The following is a 25,125-nucleotide window of genomic DNA, read 5'->3' as shown; positions in this document are numbered from 1 at the left end:
CGTAGGGTATTCTCGGCCCTGATCGTGCTCTTGAATTCTTTCTGTACTGGAGATCTTTGACGCGGGATATCCGTTTACATCCGGGGACGTATATCCGAGGGTCACGTGATATTATCCTCTCCGTATCATTTCCAGCTCCTACGCATCAACAAGTGGAACAAGTGGAACAATGGGGATTTTGCTTGTGAATGATGTCTGGTACACTGTGTCATCATAATTCAAGAGATCACTAAACGCTTGGATCTACATTGAAAGCGACCCTTCGCCTGGAGCGACCCTTCGCCTGGCATGACCGCTTTCTGGTCGTCAGAACACGAGCTAGTGTTCAAAAGTCCAACTATTTGTTTACCTTCCTCCACATCATCTCACAGCCCAGCCCATTCCCCCCCGGTTCAAACAGCTGACCGCGCGTCGTCACTCAGCGACAACGTCTCGTTCCTCGATCCGATCGGCTTACGATACTCTCTTGACAACCCTCGGACCCCCGCACAAAGCCAAGACACAGCTTGGCAGTCATACTGCGCTCAAAGCAACTTGGTGATAACCCGAGGATTGGTTGACTGCAATGTTTCGTGGCTTTGCCCAGGATTAGTCGGCTGGAGTTGTCGGCACTTGAGCCAGCGTTGAACGCGATCGCGACAACCGCCTTCGGCCTGGGCGAAGTAAATCCGAGCGTTTAGCATTCGCCTGGGCTCCGAAGCATGAGGAAGCGCAATGACCGCGACGAATCATGGATACGCGTATCTTTTGCCGTCCGCGACTTCTCAACTCTCTGTTTGAGGACTTGGCAATGGCCGTCTAGTCCTTTCACAAGAATTCAATAGTACATTGGGCATCATACGCGGACTCGATGTTTATGAGGATTCCTTCCGATTAGGCCATACACATCTAATTGTCTCTGCTGTCGTGCGTGCTGTCTATGTACCATCGCACACCGTTGGCGGTATGAAAAAAGGTGTCTCTGCCTCTGCCAGCATCGGCTCGTGGATGCCAAGCGATTCCCCATTTCTCTAGACTTGTGCTTGTCTTGGCGACGGCAAATTTGATCCCCAGAAAACGCGCACCAGGAGCCGGGAATCATCCCCTTGTCTCTTGTTTCCCGCAACCCCGGAGATCTCGCTTCTCGTGACTTTCCAGCAAATTCTGGCTGTTGCGCGATGACTCCCGACTATAAATGCACCCAGGGCCCCTACTTTGAATGTAACGCCCTTTTAAGTCGATCATCTCTTTGGCTCGCTGGTTCCTGTTTACTCGTCACTTGTCGTCATATTTAAGGCACATGGCTGCTCCCTCAGCTTGCACCGACTCTGCCGTGGACGGGCAAGATGATACACAACCCAAGGAGGGTTTCATGACGGATGTTGCACATGTTGCGGCCGAGCGTGGTCATCTGGCGACCGATCAGTATGGTCATGCCTTGGTGGAGTTTGATCAGGCTGCCGAATCTCGGCTTCGCTTGAAAATTGACTTGTGTATTGTGCCGACTGTGGCGCTCATGTACCTCTTTTGCTTCATTGATCGAGCCAACATCGGTGAGTCACCTGCAGGGCTTGTGTCCTCTTCCCCTCGGGCCATGTCTTGCTGACCGGGTGGTATAGGGAACGCAAAATTGGCCGGTTTCAGTAAAGACCTGGGATTGGTCAAGTACGACTATAATGCAGTGCTATCTATCTTCTTCGTGGCTTATATCATCTTTGAAATCCCTAGCAATGTGAGTACGGCTTTGGCCCGGAATACGGTGGAGACATCGCTAATGGTGTCTAGATTGCATGCAAGTGGATTGGACCTGGATGGTTCTTGCCGGCAGTTACTCTTGGCTTCGGCGTTTGCTCCGTTGCTATGGCCTTCGTGAAAGATATTCAGAGTGCATCTGGTGTTCGATTTCTTCTAGGCATGTTTGAGGCTGGCCTCTTGCCGGGCATTGCTTACTATCTCAGTCGCTGGTACCGTCGCAGTGAAGTACACATCCTTGACTCCAGACCGAAGACTCGCTCGCTAATACACATTCCAGCTCACCTTTCGCTTGTCCCTGTACATTGTTATGGCACCTCTTGCCGGGGCATTCGGTGGCCTTCTAGCATCCGGTATCCTCACCCTTGATCATTTTGGAGGTCTTCGCAGCTGGCGTATGCTATTCGCGATCGAAGGAATAATTACTATCGGAGTAGCCATCATTGCATTTTTCACGCTGACCGATCGCCCCGAGACTGCACGCTGGCTCTCACAGAAGGAAAAGGATTTGGCTATTGCTCGAGTTAAATCCGAACGAGTGGGAACTACTGAAGTACTTGACCAGTTGGATGTTCGGAAGACCCTACGAGGCATTTTCAGCCCGGTCACACTCATTACTGCGTTCATCTTCCTGCTCAACAACATTACCGTTCAGGGTCTTGGATTCTTTGCGCCCACAATCGTTCAGACAATCTACCCGGATGCCACCGTTGTTTCCCAACAACTTCATACGGTCCCACCGTATATTGTCGGCGCCTTTTTCACGGTTCTGTTCCCATACCTAAGCTGGCGCTTTGATCATCGGTTGATTTTCTTCATCGTCAGTCCCCCTCTGATGATTACCGGTTACATAATGTTCCTAGCCAGCGAAGACAACATGGTTCGCTATGGAGCTACATTTGTTATCGCAAGTGGCGCTTTTGCCTTTGGTGCTCTTTGCACCGCCAACTCCTCCGCTAATGTCGTGTCAGACACTGCGAGATCATCCGCCATTGGAACGACCGTCATGTTCGGCAATGTTGGCGGTCTGATCTCAACGTGGTCATTTCTGCCCTTTGATGGGCCCAACTATCATATTGGTAACGGATTGAACCTGGCAACGGCGACCACAACTCTGGCTCTGGGTGCTGGACTATGGATCTGGATGGTGTGGGACAATCGCAGACGGAGTCAGATCGACATCGACGATGCTCTCTCGGGTCTCTCGCAGAAACAAATTCAGGATCTTGACTGGCGAAATCCAGCTTTCCGGTGGAGACCCTGAAGGCAAATAATTATAATTTGAATGTAGCCCTTGGTGAAACTTTGAGTCCAAAGCCTCCAAAGTATGGGTCTTTTATTCAATGGCCAAGCAAGTATTGCGCATCTCCTCTCGAGGTCTTCACAGGCATGACTAGGGATTAGAAATCAAATTTTACCAGTTGAAATCACAGTCTACCCTTAGTCTTATAGTCATACCTTCTGTTTTCAGTGCTTGAGACAATCAAAGGACATTTGCACTCCTCTGAAAGATTCCATCGACACATTGTAAATGCAGAAGGTATGGCTTCATTGATTCTCTATGAATTCATTTCCTCGGTGTACCTGGGTGAAACTCCGAAAGTGTGGGTCTTCCGAGGCCAGTCCTGGGAACGAGCTGGCCGAAGAGGCGAGATGGTTGAAAGGTAATGGCTTCTGACCCCGATAAATTTCAAACCCTATCCTGTCAAATACCACACAATGACCGATGAAGCGTGTCAAACCTTCCCCCTGGTTTCTCGGGGACTTACACCCAAAGGTCAGGATGATATCTGTGTTGGCCCTACGACCGGCGAGTCTGGTTCCGGTCAATTAGGATGCACATATCTTGATCGATTTCAACAACAGATGTCAAAAACAGCCCTGAACCAGTCATATTGTCGAGAGCAATGGTGCTTCTACATTCTTATGATTCGTACAGTTCCCTGGGCAAGCTTGACTGGTCTTGGCAGGCCCCACCTTCAAGCCCAACCCGCACTACTGGGAGGCGTTCAATGCCATCCCATGCCCCACAATAAAAGTTGAAGACGCTAGCGCTGAGGATTATGCATGCCTCTGACACTTCATTTGAACGCCACGAGCGCGAAATGGGGCGCCCGCGTAAGATTCGTAGAGATGAACTTTTACTTCATCCAAGGTGGTAATAACTGAGGATCAATCAGTAAATTTCCAGGTACCTCAAATTACTTGTCTATCGAAATTATTCCGTGTAATCGTTGGACGATCCGCCTTGATTTGTGATAGGCTGGCCAACTTCCCATTCTTTTCAGCTGACCGAACCAGTCAAGATGCGTTTCCTTGGCTTTTGGATGTTGGTAAAAGGAGCTCTACGGTCATTCCTTTCCTTCGGCTTCGTAAATGCCATTGACCGGGATCTCAGCGATGAGCGTAAGTGGTACTGCCTTGAACAACCTCCCCCTGTGGAATTGTACTCACGGTCCTCTCACTGCAGGACCTTTCTAAGATGCCGCCAGCACGATAATCTACGCGATGATGACCTACTACAAAGGAAACTATCCCGGGAGCGTTTACAAGTAAATGGTGGGAAAGGTCGGCGCTTCTCATGGAGTTGCTTCGATACTGGCATTTTCCTGGCGATACCACATTCAATGACGAGCTACGCGTTGCATTAGAGTGGCAGTCTTGTAACGGTGGTGATTATATGCCAGCTAATTAGAGTAGCTGCCTAGTCAGAAGTCGCTCCACGGAACCGAACTGGAAAGCTGGCTGACATATGTGGAAGGGCAATGACGACCAAACGTTCTCGGGACATGCAGCAATAATGGCGGCCGAATTGCAAGTTGCAGACTCCTTCACCGGTTGTTTATGGCTTGCTCTTGCGGAGGGTGTCTTCAATACCCACACCAATCGATGGGACACAAGTTCTTGCGACGGAGGAAAGCAGTGGCAGATCTGGCCTTACGAGTCCGGCTACACAATGAAGAATTCAATTTCGAACAGTGATCTTTTCCAAATCTCTGGTCGTCTTGCCCGCTACACTGGCCCGGATAATTATGCTAAATGGGCAGAGAAGATCTGGGACTGGACATTAACTATACCTTCAATGAGTAATTTGACCTGGAATGTTGCCGACTCCGCCAACACCGATAATGATTGTGCCACTCAGGGGAACACGCAATGGTCATATAACTATGGAACTTTCTTAGTGGGTACCGCTTACATGTACAACTATACAAGTCTGTCATAAATTGCTTGCAGGGATTTGTCATTGAAGCTTCAAGCTACTGGCAGTGTTTTGTTCTCAGGACGAAAGACTCACCATTTATCTCCGACACATAGACCAACGGTAGCGTCGTCTGGCTCAGGGCCGTAAATGGCTTGATGACTCAAACTTTTGACCATATTTCCCCGCAATCAACGGTGGAATCTTCGAGGAGGTCATTTGTGAACCGTCAGAGGTATGCAATGATAACGAGATCCACTTCAAAGGACCTGTGTATCCCTGGCTAGCGTTCACAGCTCTCTTGGTTCCATCAACCTACGACGCCATTCTGGCCAGATTACGAACGTCTGCTTCAGCCGCTGCGTTTTCTTGCACGGGACACGACAACAACACATGTCGTATTAGTTGGTATAAGTAAATGGGACGGCTGGATCGGAATGGAACAGGAGATCAGCGCGTCCAACATTTTTCTTGCGAACATGATCCCTTATGTGAGCAAGTCGCCCGTCCTTTCGCGCAACGGGGTAACAGTAAGCAATCCTACGGCAGGCGAGAATGACACCAGCTCCAATACGACGTCAGAAACAACCATAACTACTGCGGATAGAGCTGGTGTGGTATTGTATTTGCTCTTTTTATCGCAGCGTGGGTCGTATTGATGGGCTGGACTGTATTGTGAGGATAGTTGTTACGACACTGGCTGTTTACTTGTTGTGGCTTTCGCATGGACTCCACGGTATGTTGCATTTTATTGAGGTCATGACCTTTCCTCGTTATGACATGATCAGTTCTGGATCACAATAGTTATAAGTAGACGGTTTGCTCTCTTTACCTAGTGGGGCCTTGTGCGTATGTTATCTTAGATACAAACTTGACTGATAACCCAAGTACCGTAAAGTCTCAGCTTCAAGCTATGGAGATAGTTACATATTGAAAAGGGGACGGCTCGATGGCTGTCTGACAATGCAGACTGGACGACACACACACACACCCTGGTAGGCGTAGTGAGCGGTCTGAATGATGCCGTACGGATACTCTGTCGAGACCGTAGGGACTATGCCTAATGCTGCATCATGAATTGGGAAATATGTTGACAACCGGTATTGAATGGGGTAGTTGCTTAGTCTATCTCCAACTCTGTCTTGAAGATGCATCATCATGCGCTTCAGGCATTCATTATGCCCAAGGCCACACATATATTCCACTATGTCATCGGTTCTCCCACTACAATATGAATAATCAAGCACAAGCATAAGCTCAAGCATCTGAGTGAACTTTCTTTTCCGAGCTTGGATAAAGATACTAGCAAAGAAGAGACGAGTAGCCCACTGCAAGAAAGAAATTATGTGTCGTAGTGGGAGAACCTGTGATAATATAGCATATGTGTGGCCTCCAAGCATGACGAACGCCTGAAATTCATGCTGCACCTTCATCACAGAGGTGGAAATAGATTAAGCAACCAACATTTCGTTCCAGGTTCTCACCATACTCTACGATTCAACATGCTCGGATAAAGATCATTCATATTGCATTGCCTTAACAACTTTCATGTTCTACCCTCCGTACATGGGTTTGTGTGGGTGTCTTTACGTTGATATTGTCTAGTCTGCACTGACAGACTGCCACCGAGCCGTCCCCATTTCTGTATCTAGCAGTCGACCCGTATGCATTCGCAATTCTATTTTTTTCGTAACCTGAGATAAGTAGAGTTGTGTCACGACTAGGGGGGCTAGGGTGGGCTGGATAAGAAAGCCATCCATGACTCGCAAAGTAGCACTCGCGAGATGGTCTCGGGTTATTAATGAGCTCATTCTTTAATATGAAAACTTTGACATGATCCTTACAAATGATGGTCACCACACTCAATAGCTCTATGTCGTATCATTCAGGGTCAAGATTGAAATAAATTAAACCCACGGGTCAACTGGTACATCGTCTTGACTCCATATTGGTGGAAATGTGCCTAAATGTAGGGGAATGCTGAGAGGATAGTGGAGGATCAGCTTCTCAAGGGCATGAGCGAGAGTCAGGCACGATGCGGTCTTAAATCGTGTAGTTAAACCGTGTAAGGATCAAAAATCTCATATTATGCACTAATCAGTCTTTGTAACGATTTATAGTATTGGTCATCTGTTCCAGGTAGACTTTCCTACCTGATTGACATGCCTTCTACCGGCGTAAATTTTTAACGACGAAGGTGTTTGTGCTTGGCTGTATCATTTGAGCGGCAATTGTTGCACACATCATTCACTCAACCGCAGTCGTAGTTGTCTCGTTTCCTGATCGCCGTTTCTAAAGCATGGGATGCTGATTGCTCTATCGACACCAAAACATGCTAAGGTGGCTCCTTGTTTGCAAAGATTGATTAATCAGTCTAGCAACATCTCCACAAGATGATGGACAAGGATTAAGCTGCTTGGAGCAAAAGGTGAACGGCGTATCAAGGAATCTTCGGCCACAGTAGCTGTGTATCCATCTCAATTTTCTCATTGGTGGGTAAGATTCAAGCCGATCAGACAATTACAGAACATGGAAACACTTAATGACGACGGTAGAAATTAACTTCTCCGCCCGGGAATTCGTATGTCCACCATAGAAAGCACGAGCTAGGTTTCCCTCCTTGGCGGGTCAAGTCAGGGGTTTAGATATCGTGTCTTCGAACCAGGGGCTGAGCTGTTATGATACAATCCTGGAGACCAAAAGATACATTCACCAAGGACTTGAGGCATAGAAAAGACCTGTTTTTTGTCCTATTTCACTGATTCAGTGTGGCCTTTTTACTCGAGTGCTAAGCAGGACGGTTGAGCCAGCAGTGTGATGCAGATCCTAGAGAGGCTGGCGAAGGGGCTGGGGCCTCACAGAAATTATGGCCTTTGCCGAAAACACGTAAGAAGCTGGTACTTTACATGATGATTGATGGCTTTTGAAGGCTTACACAAGTTGAAAGAGCTTATTTCCGTCCGGTTCCTTCTATCTCCGATTCTTCTCATTTTCCGTGCAGAGTCCACTTATCCACCCACACCCACTAAACTTGCCGCAAGCTCCACCCTTGCTGGGCTTAGCGCGCGTTGTATCGTGCTTACTAGCCTATTACTGACCGAGGAGATGTAGCGCTGAAACGACGCGTAATTCTTGAAAACATATCGTGTGACTATGGTCCTTCATTCAGTCGGTCTTTCTATTTCTTCTCGGCGGCGAATAACGTTTAGTCACAGCTTTGAATTTTCCCCTGATAAATTATTTAAAAGAAATTTCGATGCTACGCTTGTTTATGAAGCCTAAGAGACGTAGTCACAACTGGTAACTTGAGGACCACAGGCCTTGAGCTACCAGAAAAAATCAAACTTTGATCAGTAGACCTAGAGCATGCTGCGAATACACAATATCACCGAGATAAGCCATACGCAAATCTGAAACCCGCAGACCCTAAGATTCCAGCGAAAAGCCCCCGACCATGGCTAAAAGAAGAAGGAACCCCGTTGTCCGAAGACTGAAAGAATGACGAGAGTCCCTGCCTGTCATGCCCGTGCCTGCGTTTGATCTCTTATTCGCTGTTAACTTCGGTAACTCAGCGGGGCACCTTTAATCAAAACTGGCTTTATAAAAGCCTCACTCGAACGCCACCGGCGTTCCTCCGCTATGTCCACAAATTAGTGCGGCCACCATCAATGAGCATTGAAGCGGGGAAAGGAACGTGAGAAATCATTGGCGGACAAATGGGTATTCTTGAATCCATTATTCTCGCACCCGAAGCTCCTGAAACGACCTGTCATCCGGCTTTATTGATTGCGAGTATGCCCGAAAAATGGAGAACAAAATATATATTGAGGTTGAGCCTTGAAGAACTCAGAACAAATCCTGCTTCTTGAATATTTAAAGAAGGATGACTCGGCTGTTAGTTCCTTTTGTACTTGCGACTTTTGCAGGGCGCGTCGTATGCACGCCTATTGCCGAGCCTGCCATCACCAACGCACCCGATATTGCGAAGAGAGCAACAAGCTGCACGTTTTCTGGTTCTTCTGGCGCATCAAGTGCTAGCAAGTCCCAAAAATCCTGCTCAACCATCATTCTTTCTGACGTGGCTGTTCCTTCTGGTACAACTCTCGATCTCAGTGATCTTGAGGATGACACTACGGTAATCAAACATTCTCTGTATCGTCATGACATCTCTCGAATGACATGCTGAATTTGGCTATTTAGGTCATTTTCGAAGGTCAGACCACCTGGGGCTACGAGGAATGGGATGGGCCTATGCTCCAAATCTCAGGCACCGGTATCACTGTGAAGGGAGCGAGTGGTGCATATCTGAACCCTGACGGTGCACGCTGGTGGGATGGTGAGGGAAGCAACGGTGGAAAAACGAAACCCAAGTTCTTCTACGCCCATGACCTTACCGATTCTACGATCACTGATCTGTATATCGAGAATACCCCGGTCCAGGCTGTGAGCATTAATGGCTGTGACGGCCTGACCATTACTGATATGACCATCAACAATGAAGCTGGCGATGACGAGGGTGGTCATAATACAGATGGGTTTGACATCGGCGATAGTACCAATGTTGTTATCACGGGAGCCGAGGTGTACAATCAAGATGATTGTGTTGCTGTGAATTCTGGAACGGTACGGAGATTCTGAGCTCACAGTATAACTTCTCATGGCAGTATTGGAATGCTGACAAACCTAATTCCCAGGAAATCACTTTCAGCGGCGGAATTTGCTCCGGCGGCCACGGACTCTCTATCGGAAGCGTGGGCGGCCGTAGCGATAATACAGTTGACACTGTCACCTTCTACAACAACGAAGTTAAGAGTTCTACCAATGGTATGGACCACCTTCAATTCTCTGCAATCACTCAGAAAACTGATGATTTTGGCAATCAGGTATCCGCATTAAGGCTACAGAGGGCGATACCGGCGAGATAAAAGGTGTCACTTATTCTGAGATCACACTTTCAGATATTTCCGAGTACGCTCTGAACAACGTATTATGCTCCCCTGGAAACACAAACTGACTGGTATTGTAGTTATGGCATTCTCATTGAACAGAATTATGATGGTGGAGACCTTGATGGTGGTACACCAACGAGCGGTATTCCCATCACCAATTTGATTATTGAGAATATCTCCGGAGCAGATGCTGTCTCCTCTGATGGTTACAATATTGTTATTGTGTGTGGTAGCTCTGGTTGCTCCGACTGGACTTGGAGCGATGTCGATGTCACGGCTGGCAAGACATATGGAGACTGTGAGAATGTCCCGAGTGTTGCAAGTTGCTCTTAATAGCAGCGTAAAAACTACAATCTTTTGCAAAGCATGGCCGTGCATGCATGCGAAGTGCTTATTCCAAACCAGTGCCTACATGGCACGCCATAACAATGAACTTGATCTCGAACAACGTTATACCAAACAACTCAGAATGCCATGATCAACATTCAGATCAGGAGCCAGTAATAAAGCGAAGGGAGAAATTCTGCCGATGGCTTGAGCAATGTCACTACTTAGCGCAGTGTTGATCTGCGAGTTGATTTTGTTGTTTCTGACGCCCTGAGTGGTACGGCTCATAAGACCAGTTGCCAAGGTGGTGACTTATTTCAAATTATGCATTAGTAACAGCCAAGTTTTCGAATTTCAACTCAAAAGAAGATGACAGTAAAAATCTTTTGTTGGGAGAAACTAAGCGAGCATTTGACTACATCATGTATCCTTTGCGGCCTCGTCTCCATCTCAAAAGCAATTGACACAAATCTGAAATATATAGCATGTAAATTGGACATATAGGCAGTTGAGTAAACACTTGCATGGCTTATGAAGGCCAATAGATTCTTCAAGCCAAGAAATGGTTGCTTGTGGCTGATTTGTGGAAGTGGAGGTGGCGGAAGATGGACAGGGAGCTTAGTCATGGGCGATTCTATCAAGGGCTTAAACAAAGGATATTTTACTTCTTTCGAAACACATATATTCTTGGGCGAAGGCTCTTAATATTATCAAGTGACTGAAAGGATTATTGTGCGGATACTCCGGGAAGAATGATAGAAATCGCAAAAAATAACGGCCAGGGGCAGCCGTCACGCTTGGGAGGCCCACATTCTCAGCACGAACACCACTGCACAAGAGATGCAAGTCGAAAGAAATAAAATAGAGAGAAGGCATAACTTGATGGCATGACATATTTCAATAGGACAAAAAAGTCTGCTTATGAAAGGTCACGAACATGACATAAATACAAGTGAAATATCTTGTTGGCAAATTGAGGAGATCCCGGCTGTGTCCACGGGAAATCCTTCCTGGCTGTTGCCTCAGCGTCATTGAAGGAATCTGAACGCATCCCGGAAACATATTTTGACAATCCCCAAAATACAAAGACACTAAGCTTGGTATCTTCCGCTATTGAAACAACAGTCTTCAACAGATATTTACTTTCATCGTGATTGAACAGTGAGTGGTCGCGGTCACCAAGCTGGTTGATAGAGCCATTCATCACAACACGCCCCACGAGGGGTCATGACAGAGTACTGCTATGAGTATTGATTTATTGGTTGGTCTCCTGTGCCAAGGACAAGAAATCAAACAAGCCTTGCTAAGCTTTGTCGACCCGGGCCATTACGTCATAATCGGCTATTTTAAGCAGACAGCCACGCTGGAGACAGCACACGTGCTAATGACGTCGTCCTGGTAGGGCTGAGCAAGGAAACGTTTGCGACGGCTCTAGGCATCCACGATAATAGAATTTATCGTTCGCTCTGCGAGCCTTGAAATGACTTTTCTCTAGCCGTCCGACGTCATGGAACGCCCGCCAACCATGGGGCATATAATAAGCGATCCGGTGTTCCCCTCAACCCCTCTTTTTGAATTCATATACTCCTCCATCATCCACCCACTAGATGTACTTGTCTTGCTTTCACTCATCATAATTGTTTTCTAGGTTCATCTTCAACGTCCAAGGTCAATTGCGGCCGTTGCGTCATGCTTTCGTGGGATATATACGCACTTTGCAAACAATCGCAGACTGTTACTTCTGAGTTGGCACGACAGCCATCCCAGTGTCCAGCAGCGGTCTTCAAAAAGCTTTACGGAAATCACCATCATGTCTTGTCGATATCACGGGATACTTTTAAAGGCCTTTCAGCAGAAGAGTTCCACGAGAAGAACAAATTGCAAAGAGCGCATGCCTGTGGGAACTGGGGTTCATCAGAGCCAAGCGAGCTATTCCTCCATGTTAGATATCCCCTTCACATGCTACACAATCTTCAATCATTTACACAAGTAACAGGTCTACCACGATGCGCTTTGTACCTTAGAAAAAAACCCGATGGCTGGTGTTGTCTCACCCCCTGTGATGGGCAGCACAGGTGTCCTTCCTCTAACGATTGTGGCACCCTTACCTGATCTTTGCCGTCACCTAGCCAACTGCATAGTGCGAGCGAAGCACGAAATCTTCTTAGGAACTAATTTCTGGATTCACTCGGATGCAGCGACGCTGGTCACAAACGCAATCCGAGAACTGTCTAAAAGAGCTGGGCAAGAGGAGAGAAAGGTCATTATGAAGATGGTCTATGATCGCGGCGATCCGCGTCAGGTAAGCTCCTTGTCAAACTCTTGCAATTTTCATCCGCAAGACTGATATCTGCGCAAGGTTTTGGAGAATCGGTTGAATGTTTCTGAAGACCAATACACCAGCGAAAAAGTTAAACTTCCATCTGCTAAGGAGATTCCCAACGTCGATCTTCAGGTCATCAATTTTCACCGCCCTGTCTTTGGAACATTTCATGCAAAATTCACGGTGATTGATAGGAAGATAGCTCTGTTGCAAAGCAGTAACATTCAAGATAACGACAATCTTGAGATGCTGTCTCATATTGAAGGTCCGATTGTTGATGGTTTCTATGATGCAGCTCTGCTCTCATGGGGCAAGCCACTAGATCCACCATTGCCATTATTAAGCACGCCCGCGGGGACTCCGCAGTGTCCAAATTGCAATTCAGATTCCACCGAGGACGTTTGCGAGGATGCATCTCGAAGTTTGTTGAATATGCCTCAACATACCACAAGCGAAGAGAATTACGACATCGGCTACGAAGATGAAGCACAGCGGGTGAACAGTAGTACGATCCCACGAGGAGAGGAATCTCCAACCCGCGCTGTGACACGACACTTGAGTAAGTTTTGAACTGGATCTTGCACTATATCTACTAAGGTTGCCGACAGATACAACAATTCAGCCTGATACGCTGGGTGATGCGCCAGACTCTGACCAGGAGCCCCGAATGACTCCCTATATCGTGCTACCTCCCCATGGACCTGTGCCTATGGCTTTGGTCAGTCGGGGAGCCTTTTGGCGGTGAGTGAATGGCTCTGCTATCAGAAGAAATGTGATTGGACATAATCAATAGACTGACTTTCTGGCGGTGTAGCTCCAAACCACAGTAGCGTTCACACTCCTCAGAATGCCGCGTGGCTTGCTGCAATCAAGCATGCTAAACACTCAATCTTCATACAAACACCCAATCTGAATGCGGAGCCACTCCTAGAGCCAATGATTGAAGCCGTTCGTCGCGGTGTAATCATCACCGCCTATCTATGCCTTGGCTATAATGACGCTGGCGAGTTACTGCCATTCCAGAATGGAACAAACGAAATGATTGCGAACAGGCTGTACAAAGCACTTGAATCCGAAGAAGAAAAGGCCAGGCTCCGGGTTCATTACTATGTTGGCAAAGATCAAACTCGACCGATCCACAATTCATTCAAAATGCGAAGCTGTCACATTAAGCTGCTGATTGTTGACGAGCAGATTGCGATCCAAGGTAAGAAAGTAAGGTTCTTTGAACACCCCGTCAGTCTCACTAACAATCCGTCTATAGGAAACGGAAATCTCGATACACAGTCCTTCTTCCACAGTCAAGAGATTAATATACTGCTGGACTCACAGCTAATTTGCAAGCAATGGCTTGGCGCAATCGATAGGAACCAGAATACGGGAAAATATGGTGCTGCGAGTAGCAAAGATGGTTGTTGGCATGATCCGGAAACCAATGAAATGCCTCAAGGGTCTATCGGCACTGACCCAGGACGATTGAGCTGGGCAAAGGGTGTTGTTGGTGCCGTGAAGCGAGTGCGAGGCGTGGGAGGGTTCTAGACAAGCACAAATGAATCTAAAATTTTAGCTTTTACAGGATATGCAATAGTGCATGTAAGGTAATCAGAACTAAATTCAAGGCTCGCTTGAAAGAAAGGAGTAATATTTGCAGAGAACTCAGGCTGGTTGTGTGATCGAGCAGCCTTACCTGGATGTTGCAGCCCGCGATTCCAAGGTAAGTGCGAAACAAATTGCACAAAATCACGATCATTGATATAAAGAGTCAATTCAAACTAAAAACAGACTATGTGGAAGTGTGCTCTGTAGCAATAGTGTCTTTTCTTACAATATAAATGAGTACAATGCAATGTAAATACTGGATTTGGTGGCCTAGGAGTGCTTCAAATGATGTAGTATTGTTCAGTGCTTTACTTTCGAGGGTCTTTGTGCTGCTTCCATTCTACGTGCTATAATTATAATATCTGCAACTCACAACTCGTAAATCATTTTGCCGCCAGGAAATTCCACATAGGCGTGTGCGGAGACTTGTATTTATACAAGTGTCAATCACCAATGTATTCTTCCTTATAAATGCGTTCTAGGTCAATGAAAAACGCGAAGATAAATGGTCATTTTTTATTTCATTTATCAATTCCTGCCAGCTAAGGCCAAAGAAACCTTGAAGAGAAAAGAGTCGCCGCAGGAGGCGAGGTCTAGCGAGAATCGATCGCGAGAAGTTCAGTCTGGTATGGGAAGAGTCTGAGTATTTTGTGAATGGCCCCGCGATATGCCATGCAACGAAGAGCGTGGTCTTTGCACCAGTCATAGCAACCATTGATTCAGCTGAAGATTTAGAGAGCTAAGAGGAGAATTGACATATGGGCGATGTAGAAGAGGTCCCTGAAAGTGTGGCAAAAGAAACAAAGTCAGACGTGAGTGGTGGAGCCAGGGGGGTGAAACATTCTGACGAACAGCTCCAAGCCTGATCTCAGCCACAATGACAAGAGCCATACTTGCGTTCGTTCAAAGTAAATACATTGCGAGTTGTTTCCTTTCTATTATCTTCAGACTCCCATTTCTGTGTACTATTCCTTCCTCAAAACAGCTTTTGAACCTAAATGAAGAAAGGAAACACGGGGAAAGAGACATTCGTGACGAGGAGGTGAGGGTTCGGATTCAGATATTCTTTAATTTCCACAACTCGCAAATCTTTCAGCCGCACAAGAATCACCTAGCCAGAGGACAATTAGAAAGATGCACAAATATGGCATGTTGGTTGATTGATGAACGTCTCACATAGTCATTATGATACCCAGACGGGTTGTTGTAAGCTCCCCATCTGAAACAGCCCCAGTTGCCGAAACTCTCAACAATGGGAACATTGGGATCGAGAAACTTCGCTCGTTCAAAGGCTTTGTTCTGTTGCTTTCGTGTCAAGGCCAAAATTTCACTCTGATTGGTTTGGCTGTAATAAACTTACCTGATGCCATTCAACTATTGTTTCTTCCACCCATTTGATCATCGTCGCCTCCAAATTGTGATTGCCACCATTCGTCAAGCTAGTCGGCATGAAAGGTATGACAAACCGAAATTCGGGATCAAAATAAATCGCCGTTTTGTTCTTCTCTATTATCTCCAGAGGATTGTCTGGAGATGGGCGAAGATACCAGGTGAACAGCCTTTCTTTTGTCTCGGACAATTCAGGCTCTGTCGTGGGAGGATTCGGAAAAGGTGTATCGACGTATTCAGGCGGAGTGGCTGGTTGCCTGTTGAAGGAGAAAGAAGGGAGAACGATCCCCGCGGCCCTATAATAGGCGACAGGATCGCTCCAGATTTTCAAGCTTGATATTTTACCGTTGTTAATCTCGATCAGCTCGATGTGTTAACACTCGAATTTGCGCTCAAAACTGTCGCCCCATGTAAGTGTCGCCCCATGTCACCATAGCCTTTGTAGAGGACTCGACCCAGAATCGGTTGAGGTTCTGTGTTGGATACTGTCGTATTTGTGACCGAACCCATTGACGCATGGTACGTCGCAGCCACTGGACTAGAACCGGTCTTCTATGCCGAGAAAAGACTTGAGGCATTCCAGGCGGCGCATAAGGGAATTCCCAAAGGCAAGTCGACGGGAAAAGACGGTTCACATGCTCATCGTTTTCCCAAAAAGGCCTTTCCAGATATTCCTCAAGAACTTTAAAGTTCTCAGCTCAAATAACTTTATTCTCCATTCTGAGTAACGAACAGAAAGAGCAGGAAAAACTTCCGATATACAAGTTGATCTGAAGGATGGGAAACCATTTATCATCATAGAACCCCACCAGTGCTCGCTTTTCACGAAAATTCGAAACCTAGATTCAAGCCGGGCCGGTCCAATGCTGATGATTAGCGCGCCAGATAGCGACTCGGATCAACTGACTCGTTGGGCACCTTCTACGACGCTTTGAAAGGTGGGATAAGTAAAGCATGACTCGGCCGCAATGATTAATACAAAAAAAAGAAGCCAATCAGATTGACTGGCTGGGTCGGCTGTGAAATCATCTAACCAGCTTGGTTGCGTTAGCACGCGTCGCTTATCTGATATTTCGGGATGTGGAGGAGCCTCAAACTCCGACGCCGTCGCATAGATAATGTTTAATCATGCGGTGAAAGCGTTCGCTATTTAGTTTTTTTTCAATTGTTTCAATAATAATGATTTTTGATCAAGATGGCTAAGGCCAACATTGTGGCGAAGATGAGTTTGGTAGGTGAATGATAATCCCAACTTGGGCTCCAGTATGGAACAGCTTTTCATCCAGAAGAGGAAGTAAACGACTTGTTATGGAGCTTCCCCGCATCGCGACTGAAACGCTCCTATCAATTCTGTGACCGGGTAAACAGCCGGTGGCCGGTACGCTGACCGGAATCTGGTGTGCACAGACGTCTGATTGAATATACTTCAAATATTCGACCAGTAATAATGATCGGCATATTTGGAAATGAACTTTTGACATGCTATTCTGGAATTTATATATGGGACCTTAATTCCTGAGGAAGATATAAGATAGGCCGTACTAGACACTTTGTACTATTAGAATGTATCTGATTGCGATTTGGCTAAGAAGCCCTTTCATTGATTTTCGAATTGTCTAACTTTGTTTCTTTTGAAATGAATCACGAACGTGATAGTTCAGGGAAGAAACAGCGCGAAAAGTTTGAGAGCAAAGCAGATGATCGCGAAGGAACGGTCGATAATTTATCTCATCTATTTAAGTCCAATCCCCAGCCACCAAGCGGCCGATCCGCTAAATTGCAGTCTTGCCAGAAAATGGAACATCATGTTTCTTCTCGCATTTGCGACAAGCACAGCTTTGTCCGTTGAGAATTTTCTCGGGAATTTGGCGCCAGAATTGTACACGAAATTCCCAAACGAATCTGAATCAGCGATTCATCGCCCCTGAACGTGATAGTCCCTATGGTTGGGCCCGGAGCCTTGATATTTGTGCCAATAGGTTTAATCTACGGCCGAAGGCTAGCGTTATTGCTTTCACCTATCATACTATTCGCGTCAACTTTGTGGGCCGGCCTCACCACGTCCTTCGACTCACTATATGCAGCCCGGATCATTCAAGGATTAGCATGTGGCCCAACGGACGCGTAATTTTTGAGTTTCATTCAAGATTGCACGTTTATCCATGAGCGTGGTGGGATGCTAGGAGCAATGGTAATGCTCCAACTGGCGTTACAGGCCACATTACCCATCGTGGTAACATACGTCTCTGTTCATGTCAACCACGACATTTTTTATGCATGTTTAATCGGATTTTGCTTAATCTGAATGTTTTTCACCATGCCAGAATCCAATCGAAACTTGTTCCAGAACAACAACCAAGACCCACTCACAGTTTTCGAGCACAAGCACTGGCGTCAAGATATAACCCGAATGGCTTGGAAAGAGTCACTCACCATTTGGTGTCCTCGAGAGCAAAGCAATGAAGCTGGATTTATTTACCTTTACAGAAAAGTCATCACGGCTTTAACACGGCCGGTATATTGGTGGTGCATTCTCTTGACAACGGTTGCTACGAGGTAAGGATATGGAACATGGCATGAAAAAGAAAATTTGGATGAAATTACTGATAATGGTTGACACAGAGCGTATATTGGCTATTGCAATTTCTTTGCTACAATTTTGACCGAGGCGCCGTACAATTGGCCGAGCGCTGATGTTGCTTTGATTAGACTATCTTCCCAGCTGCATTGTGTAAGTTTCATTCCAAGCATTTCATGATTCAGAATTAATCCCGGCATTTGGCAAGTAGAAATATCAGAGCTGACTCTTTATCTTCCAATTTTCCGTAGTAAAATGGCTTATCACAGGATAGGCATCCGATCGGCTGATCATAAAGTCTGTTCGAGGCAACACAGAGGCAATTCTTCCCGAGTATCGCTTGATTCCGCTTATATTCCCCGCCGTTTGTGCCATCATTGGTCACACTACATTTGGGTGCCTGGCACAACATTACTTCGTTACCCACCCTGGAGGGCCACAAGTGCATTGGTTTGCTTTAGTTTTGATCAGTTGCCTGCAGTTCATTGGGTTTGGCGCAGTCCTCGAAGTCGTCCTTACTTATTTGGGATCCTTTACCGACCCTGATCAGTCGCTAGCTACAATGACTGCAGTAACTGTGATCCGCGACATTGCGGCCTTTGGTATCAGCTACGGGACCTTTGACTTTTCCATCAAGACAGGATGCGCGACTAGCTTTTGCGTATACGCTATGCTGGTGGGCCTCATTTCACTTCTGGCGATTCCCATAATTTTAACGCGGGTCCGTCGTTAACGCTTGACCCAATAAATCAATCAATCAACCAAAGTTCTCCCAACCTGAAAAAGGCTAATTAGATGCGTCGAGGCTATGTAGGCGCTTCGTCTGAATCGGAAGCAGAACCTAATATCCTAAATCTCAGACGCGTGGCTTATAACAGACAGTGTGGTGGGAGAACCGGTGACATAATGCAATATTGTCAGTACGAATACCGCGGTGGACCGGAGATACAATTATCCTTCATGTTTATTTCTTATATAATCTAGAATCCCCCTATAAAGTGGCAGAATCAGGGGTAATACAGAAACAGAGCTTCAGATATCATTGATTGGTTGCGTAGAAAATACTCCGACAGTTATGAGCCCGGTTCGCATTATATAGAGGCATTTATGTGTGAATAAGGAAGCAATTAATATTGCTATATCACTAGGAAATATATCCGTCGATTATTTCGACCCTCTACCCCTAAATTAATAAACTAATATAATAGATAACTAGACCTGGCCGGAGGGTCCAAGGTCTGGAACCTCCACCCGCCAAGGGACCCTCAATGAGGGTCCCTTTTTGCATAAGCGTGTATAAAACACTCTTTATCAGCAGAAAATTGCCTATTAAGGCCTATTTATGCCTTAAAATATTACCTAAGAGGGTCCAAGGTCAGAATTTGGACCCTCCTTGGCGTCTTGGCGGGTCCAAATTGAGGGTGAGTGCCAGGTCTATAGATAACCCCCCCTAAGGGTATCCCTTCCGCCGGAACACGGCTATAGAGGTAATATCTATACTCTCCGCTATAAAGGGCGATAAACTAAAGGATTTATCGTAGTAGCGTACGTAGTTTGCCTATATAAAGCTATATATAAAGCAGAAGCGAGTCTAAGACCTATATAACCCAGATATCGCGAAAGAAGACCGTCTAAGAGGTCTAAGAGAGCTATATAAGCCAGAGTACCCTAAAAAAAGGGATATAGAGGAGAAGAAAGAGTAATAAGACTATATAGATATCTATAAGATTATATATATAAACTAGGAGAAATAGATTAAGGAACTAAATAATATAAATAAATATTGTAGTGGGAGAACTGGTGACATAATGAGCCTATGTGTGGCCTCAGGCATGATTTAATGTCTGCAGTGCATAGTATATCTCTAGACACACTTAGAGAGAGATAAGTTATCTACCTAATTCATTCAGGATTCACCTAATTTCTTCTATCTATAATATAGTATTAAGATTATCCCGCACGGCCGCAACAGGGTATCAGTACGGCCTCATCCAGCATCCTCTACCCCAGACAGGTAGTGTGTGTTTGTGTGTTGTCCAGTCTGCATCGCCAGACAGCCATCGAGCCGTTCCCATTTCGATATATTATATTCTTCCTTAATTCTATCTACTACCTTATATTAATTAACTATAAGACACTATACGATCGCTTATACCTAAAGTCTCGCTTTGCCCGCTCTAGTGTATATAAGGAAGAAATTCGTATAAAGTAAAGATTATTTATTATATAGAAGCTAAAGAGAAATATTAATTAGTAGCTATTAATATAAGATACCCTATGAGAGTAAGCTATTAGCCTTTATCTTAAAGAAGTTAAAAGTATAAAGAGGGATTTCCTATAAGCGATAAAAGAGATATTACTTATTTAGTAGTAGGCTAGATATTTAGAGATTATTATAGATAGAAAGCTGTGTAATACTAAAGACCTAATTAAATTATTCCGCGTAATATATTAAGAGATCGGTCCTAAATAATTATTATTATTAGAACTAAAGGGATTATTCTTTACCTAGTAAGATTATAAGGAAGTATTAGAAGAGGTACCGACACTAATATCTATTCCCTTCGATAAGCGGCTATACCTATACGGACGTACGAACTATTATTACTAGGTTATAATATACTATATCCTCAATAAGGTAATCTAACCCTCTTAATTTAAGCTAGCTAATAAGGTACTTTAGAAGATTAAGAAGAGCCTCGTAGCAGATCCTATATAGAAGAAATAGGTTAAAAAGGCCGTTAAGGAAGCGATAGAGGCTAAATAAAAGCCTTAAGTCTCTATAAATATAATAAATATACGGATAGACTATACCTATATAGATATCCTAAAAGAAGATCTAATTAATATATATTTCCTAATATAGTCACTATATATTAGTATAGAGGTATTCTTAGTAAGCTATAAGGCTAAGTTAACTATCTAAGACTATTAGATATTAGATATAGGAGTATTAAGGTATATCTATAATAATAAGAGTCTTTTTATTAGCCTTAAACCGTACGAGACTACCCTTATAATAGGAGATAGTAATATAAATATTACCGGATATAGTATAGTTAAACTTATTAGAAGAAACCCTAAAATAGATAAGAAAAGAGTAATATCCCTAAGCGATATACTCTATTCTCTAGGCTTCTATACTAACTTAGTATTATATACCGTACTATTAAAAAAAGGGCGGAAGATAGTACTAGAAATCTAACTATATTATTGATATCGATAGCCGACCTATATTAAGTATATATCTATAGAATAGTATAAATCTCTAGCTTTTCGATAAACTAAAAGAAGTTATATATTCCTATATATATACTATACGATCTTTAGAGAAACTACTTAAAGCGAGGGCTTTAGTAAACCTTTAGTATTATTATTTCGCGTATATAAATTATAAGATAATATTGGAATATAGACCAATGCTACATAGAAAGATCTACTCTTATATTCAACATATAAGACCAGATTGCATTGATCACGTGACCAGATTTTTCTTCTATCAACATGATATGTTGACCACTTCTGATTCTGGTCCGCGGCCCTCCCCCGAACGATAGGCGGGACCATTTTCCTTTAGGGGTAAATGGTCCGCCTTCAGGCATGAATGGTCCGTTCCTTCGGGGGTGCCTTCGGGCATGCCTTGCCCGCGGACTTCGACCATAGTCTTCGGACCTCGGTGAACAGACTTCGACCCTCGGTCCCCTTAAGGATAGGCGGACCACTTTCCCTTAGGGGTAAAATGGTCTACCTTTGGGCATGCATAGCCTGATCCTATGGGGATGCCTTCGGGGTGGCTTAGACCGTCGATCCTTGATATCATTCTTTTCGCTTCTCTTCGGTTCCCTTCTTTGCCACCTTCATTATGTTGCTGCCTAGTGTTTGTACGTCATTTGAATGTCATTCTAGACGTCATTTCTAGGCTATCCTAGCCTATAAATACGTCCTTCTTTTCTAGCAGATAGAATCAAGTCATTTTCCACTTTCCAAAGTCATCTCTACCTTCTTCCTTTGATCCTCAGGACTGTGGTTCTGCCTTCGTTTAGGCTATATCTGTTTATAGTCTCATCCTACGACCTTTGACCTTCCACCTTTGTCTGGCACCGACTGACCTAGCCGGACTAAGGTTGATCCCACGGACTTAAGGGGCCACGATCTGCTTCGTGGTAGCTTTACCCTTATGTCCTGACAATATCTAATAATTAAGTATTAGAGATAACTTTATACCTAATAGTAGATTTTAGAGAATAATTATTTAGTTTTTAGTAATAAATTAATAGAGCCTTATATATATTATTTTCTAAGAAGGAATAATTAGTATTATTAGAGCTAGTTATATATATAAGATAAGATTATAGAACTCTTAATACTTAAGGAAAAGAAAAAATAAATATAATATAGTAATTAGATTTAGAAGTTTTTATTCCTAGGTATTCTAATTAAATACCTAGGTAAGCGCTCGCTAACCTTAGTAGGTTAATAATTAATTAATTTGAAGCTAAGGGATAATCTAGGTTATATATATACAGTGGCGTTCCATTAGTATTTGCACCCTAGTACAATAGACTCTGACCGCTCTTTGTACACCGCCTACCTTTTATATCCATCTACAACTCGCTTATCTACGTATCTTACCCCTATTATTGTCTTCTTATATACGTCTTCCTATAATCCTTCTTCTATTATGGCTCGCGGGCCTGAGCTTGAACCATATATACGCGAACGTATATGTGAGTTAAAAAGATCAGCAAAATGGGGTGCTAAGCGTATTCAAAAGAATGCGTTCCCTGACATCCCTCTATCGACTATCCACTATACCCTTCGGCAAGATCTAAAGCGTTCTAAAGGTGTTTCCCTACCTCGCTCTGGCGCACCTCGCAAGCTTACTGCGGAGGACCGAGACCGTGTGTATGATGCTATTCAAACCCGTCCTGATATTACCCGCGAAGATCTGCTTGCTGAGGTAGATTATAAGGTCAAAGCTACCTCAATCTGGCGTTTAACGCACGAGATGGGCCTCCGGAAGTGGCGAAAGATGGACCGACCTTATCTTCTGCCTATTCACGCTGCGAAGCGTCTTGCCTGGGCTTTAGTCTATCGCCACTTTACACCAGAGGATTGGAAACGGGTTTTTTGGTCTGATGAAACGACCGTTGAACGCGGACAAGGTGCTCGGAAGGAATGGACATTTATTCCTCCTAAAAACCAGCTTCAAGAGCGTGATTCTAGTATTCAAATGACGCTATCAAAAGGGAAACAGACAAAGCAAATGTTCTGGGCTTGTTTTTCAGGTGCTCCGCGCAAGACTGGCTTAATTCCTTTATTCGGTGATCCTACTGCTGATCGCAAAGGTATTACAAAAGAGGTTATTCATAATCTCTATCGTGGTATCCTACCTACATTACTTGCGAACGAGGATGCTATTTTCCAGCACGATAATGCACCGACGCATACTGCATATATCGTCCAAGCCCTTCTACGCGAGCTGAATATTACCGTAATGGATTGGCCGCCATATTCGCCCGATTTAAACCCAATTGAGAACCTATGGGGCTTATTAAAAGCTGATATATTAAAGCTACGGCCGTGGCTTCGCGAGATGCCTAATAATGCTACTACTTGGGCAGAGCTAGTGGATGCAGCGCAGGCTGCGTGGGAACAGCTTACAATTAGGCATTTCATCAATCTAGCTGAGACCATGCCTCATCGTATAGAGGATGTTATCAAGTATGAAGGATGGCATACTAGTTATTAGAAATGGAAGTTCTACCGGCAGAATCTATGTGGGTCCTAGTCTACCGAAGTACCAGGGTGCAAATACTTATGAAATGTGACTGTAGCTTATATAAGTAACTTATAAATACTTAGTTTACTTATCCCTTTTTAATATTATAGCCCTTTCAGATATTTATATATTAATAAGGTACTAATATATTTAGTAGCTAGATAGTTAAGAACCTTTTAATATCTTATATATATTATATTAGGCTTTTTATCCTTTATATAAGCTACTTACTCGAAGCTATCCTAATAACTTACTTAATACTTTCTGTCTTAATTAATCTATTCCTTTCCTTTAGTCTATTTAGAGCTACTAATTTATAAACTCCTTACTTATTTTATCTTTATATAATAAGAATTAATTTACTTAGTTAGGTTTAATTTATATAAGGCTCTTAGGCGCTAAAGGTACTCTCTATAGAGTATTAAGTATTATATCGAAGGTAAGCTAGCTTAATAGGAATAGGCTTATAAATATAATATTATCTAAGATAAGATATTATAATTTATCTATTTTAATACCCTTAATTACTAAGAATAAATATATATTAGAGATTTAGGATATAGTAGATATATAGGTTATAAAAAGGTAGAATGAAAGGACTTATAAAGGTTTTAGACAAAAAAAAAGCTATTATATAAGGGGAATCTATTTACCCTAGTCGCGCGAAGATATAAGTTAATATATTATCTTATAGGCCCTCACTTAGCTAAAATTCTCTTATCTAATTAGGTCGCGGAGAGGGTAACCCTTAAGACCCTTAGGGTAACCCTTAAGACTCTTAGAGTAACCCTTTAGTTATATAGTCTTAAGTTTCGTAATTAAAAATATCTAAGTCTAATAATCTAGATCTTTAAACTTATTTTATATAATAACTAAAATATCTATAAGGAATCTAAATTAATAATTATTTAAATAAGTCTTTATTTATTTTATAACCGAAGAAAGCTTTCGATTTAGGGTATTTTTAGTCTTAAAAAAAAGATATATTTACTATTATATAAATATAGCACTCTCACTTTACCTTTAATATATATTTCCGTAACGAAACTCTTAACTTTCTATAACCCCCCTTAAAAACTAGCCACCCACTATATAATTTAAGTTAAATTTCAGAATACTAAGATAATAATATATAACTTATCTATTTATAATCTAATTTCTTTAAATTTCGTAGATATTAGTATATAATTAAGGAATAATAGAAATAGATACCAGAATAGCTATAAATAATAGTATTTTTATAAG

At 43.8% G+C, this 25,125-nt stretch overlaps 6 protein-coding genes across 6 annotated transcripts; 5 read left to right on the top strand and 1 right to left on the bottom strand.

The window, feature by feature from the left end:
* Nucleotides 1-1,279: 1,279 nt before the first annotated feature.
* N7477_006246 (putative MFS transporter) lies at nt 1,280-2,995 on the top strand (the record flags this gene model as incomplete). The annotated part of the gene is made up of 4 exons (XM_056967909.1): nt 1,280-1,532; nt 1,599-1,711; nt 1,765-1,959; nt 2,012-2,995. 4 exons carry the CDS (start codon nt 1,280-1,282, stop codon nt 2,993-2,995), a joined length of 1,545 nt encoding a protein of 514 aa, XP_056820705.1.
* Nucleotides 2,996-4,483: 1,488 nt separating this feature from the next.
* N7477_006245 (glycoside hydrolase family 76 protein) lies at nt 4,484-5,592 on the top strand (the record flags this gene model as incomplete). The annotated part of the gene is made up of 3 exons (XM_056967908.1): nt 4,484-4,915; nt 5,050-5,154; nt 5,221-5,592. The coding sequence occupies 3 exons, from the start codon at nt 4,484-4,486 to the stop codon at nt 5,590-5,592; spliced, it is 909 nt and encodes a 302-aa protein (XP_056820704.1).
* A 3,224-nt stretch (nt 5,593-8,816) lies between these two features.
* N7477_006244 (glycoside hydrolase family 28 protein) lies at nt 8,817-10,215 on the top strand (the record flags this gene model as incomplete). The annotated part of the gene is made up of 5 exons (XM_056967907.1): nt 8,817-9,068; nt 9,134-9,556; nt 9,628-9,757; nt 9,817-9,901; nt 9,960-10,215. The coding sequence occupies 5 exons, from the start codon at nt 8,817-8,819 to the stop codon at nt 10,213-10,215; spliced, it is 1,146 nt and encodes a 381-aa protein (XP_056820703.1).
* Nucleotides 10,216-11,898: 1,683 nt separating this feature from the next.
* N7477_006243 (IQ calmodulin-binding motif protein) lies at nt 11,899-14,071 on the top strand (the record flags this gene model as incomplete). The annotated part of the gene is made up of 6 exons (XM_056967906.1): nt 11,899-12,150; nt 12,206-12,511; nt 12,569-13,091; nt 13,141-13,250; nt 13,379-13,739; nt 13,797-14,071. 6 exons carry the CDS (start codon nt 11,899-11,901, stop codon nt 14,069-14,071), a joined length of 1,827 nt encoding a protein of 608 aa, XP_056820702.1.
* A 1,167-nt stretch (nt 14,072-15,238) lies between these two features.
* On the bottom strand, nt 15,239-15,581 carry N7477_006242 (uncharacterized protein; the record flags this gene model as incomplete). Its single annotated transcript, XM_056967905.1, has 2 exons — nt 15,239-15,463; nt 15,492-15,581. 2 exons carry the CDS (start codon nt 15,579-15,581, stop codon nt 15,239-15,241), a joined length of 315 nt encoding a protein of 104 aa, XP_056820701.1.
* A 7,198-nt stretch (nt 15,582-22,779) lies between these two features.
* Nucleotides 22,780-23,850, top strand: N7477_006241 (uncharacterized protein; the record flags this gene model as incomplete). Its single annotated transcript, XM_056967904.1, has 1 exon — nt 22,780-23,850. The coding sequence occupies one exon, from the start codon at nt 22,780-22,782 to the stop codon at nt 23,848-23,850; it is 1,071 nt and encodes a 356-aa protein (XP_056820700.1).
* Nucleotides 23,851-25,125: the final 1,275 nt, after the last annotated feature.

The sequence above is a fragment of the Penicillium maclennaniae genome, assembly GCF_028827695.1.
Source record: "Penicillium maclennaniae strain IBT 15551 chromosome Unknown utg000006l:1.0-2513246.0:1.0-2515036.0, whole genome shotgun sequence".
NCBI lineage: Eukaryota > Fungi > Ascomycota > Eurotiomycetes > Eurotiales > Aspergillaceae > Penicillium > Penicillium maclennaniae.
The sequence above is the reverse complement of the archived record's forward strand: the minus strand, read 5'-3'. Positions and strand labels throughout refer to the sequence as shown.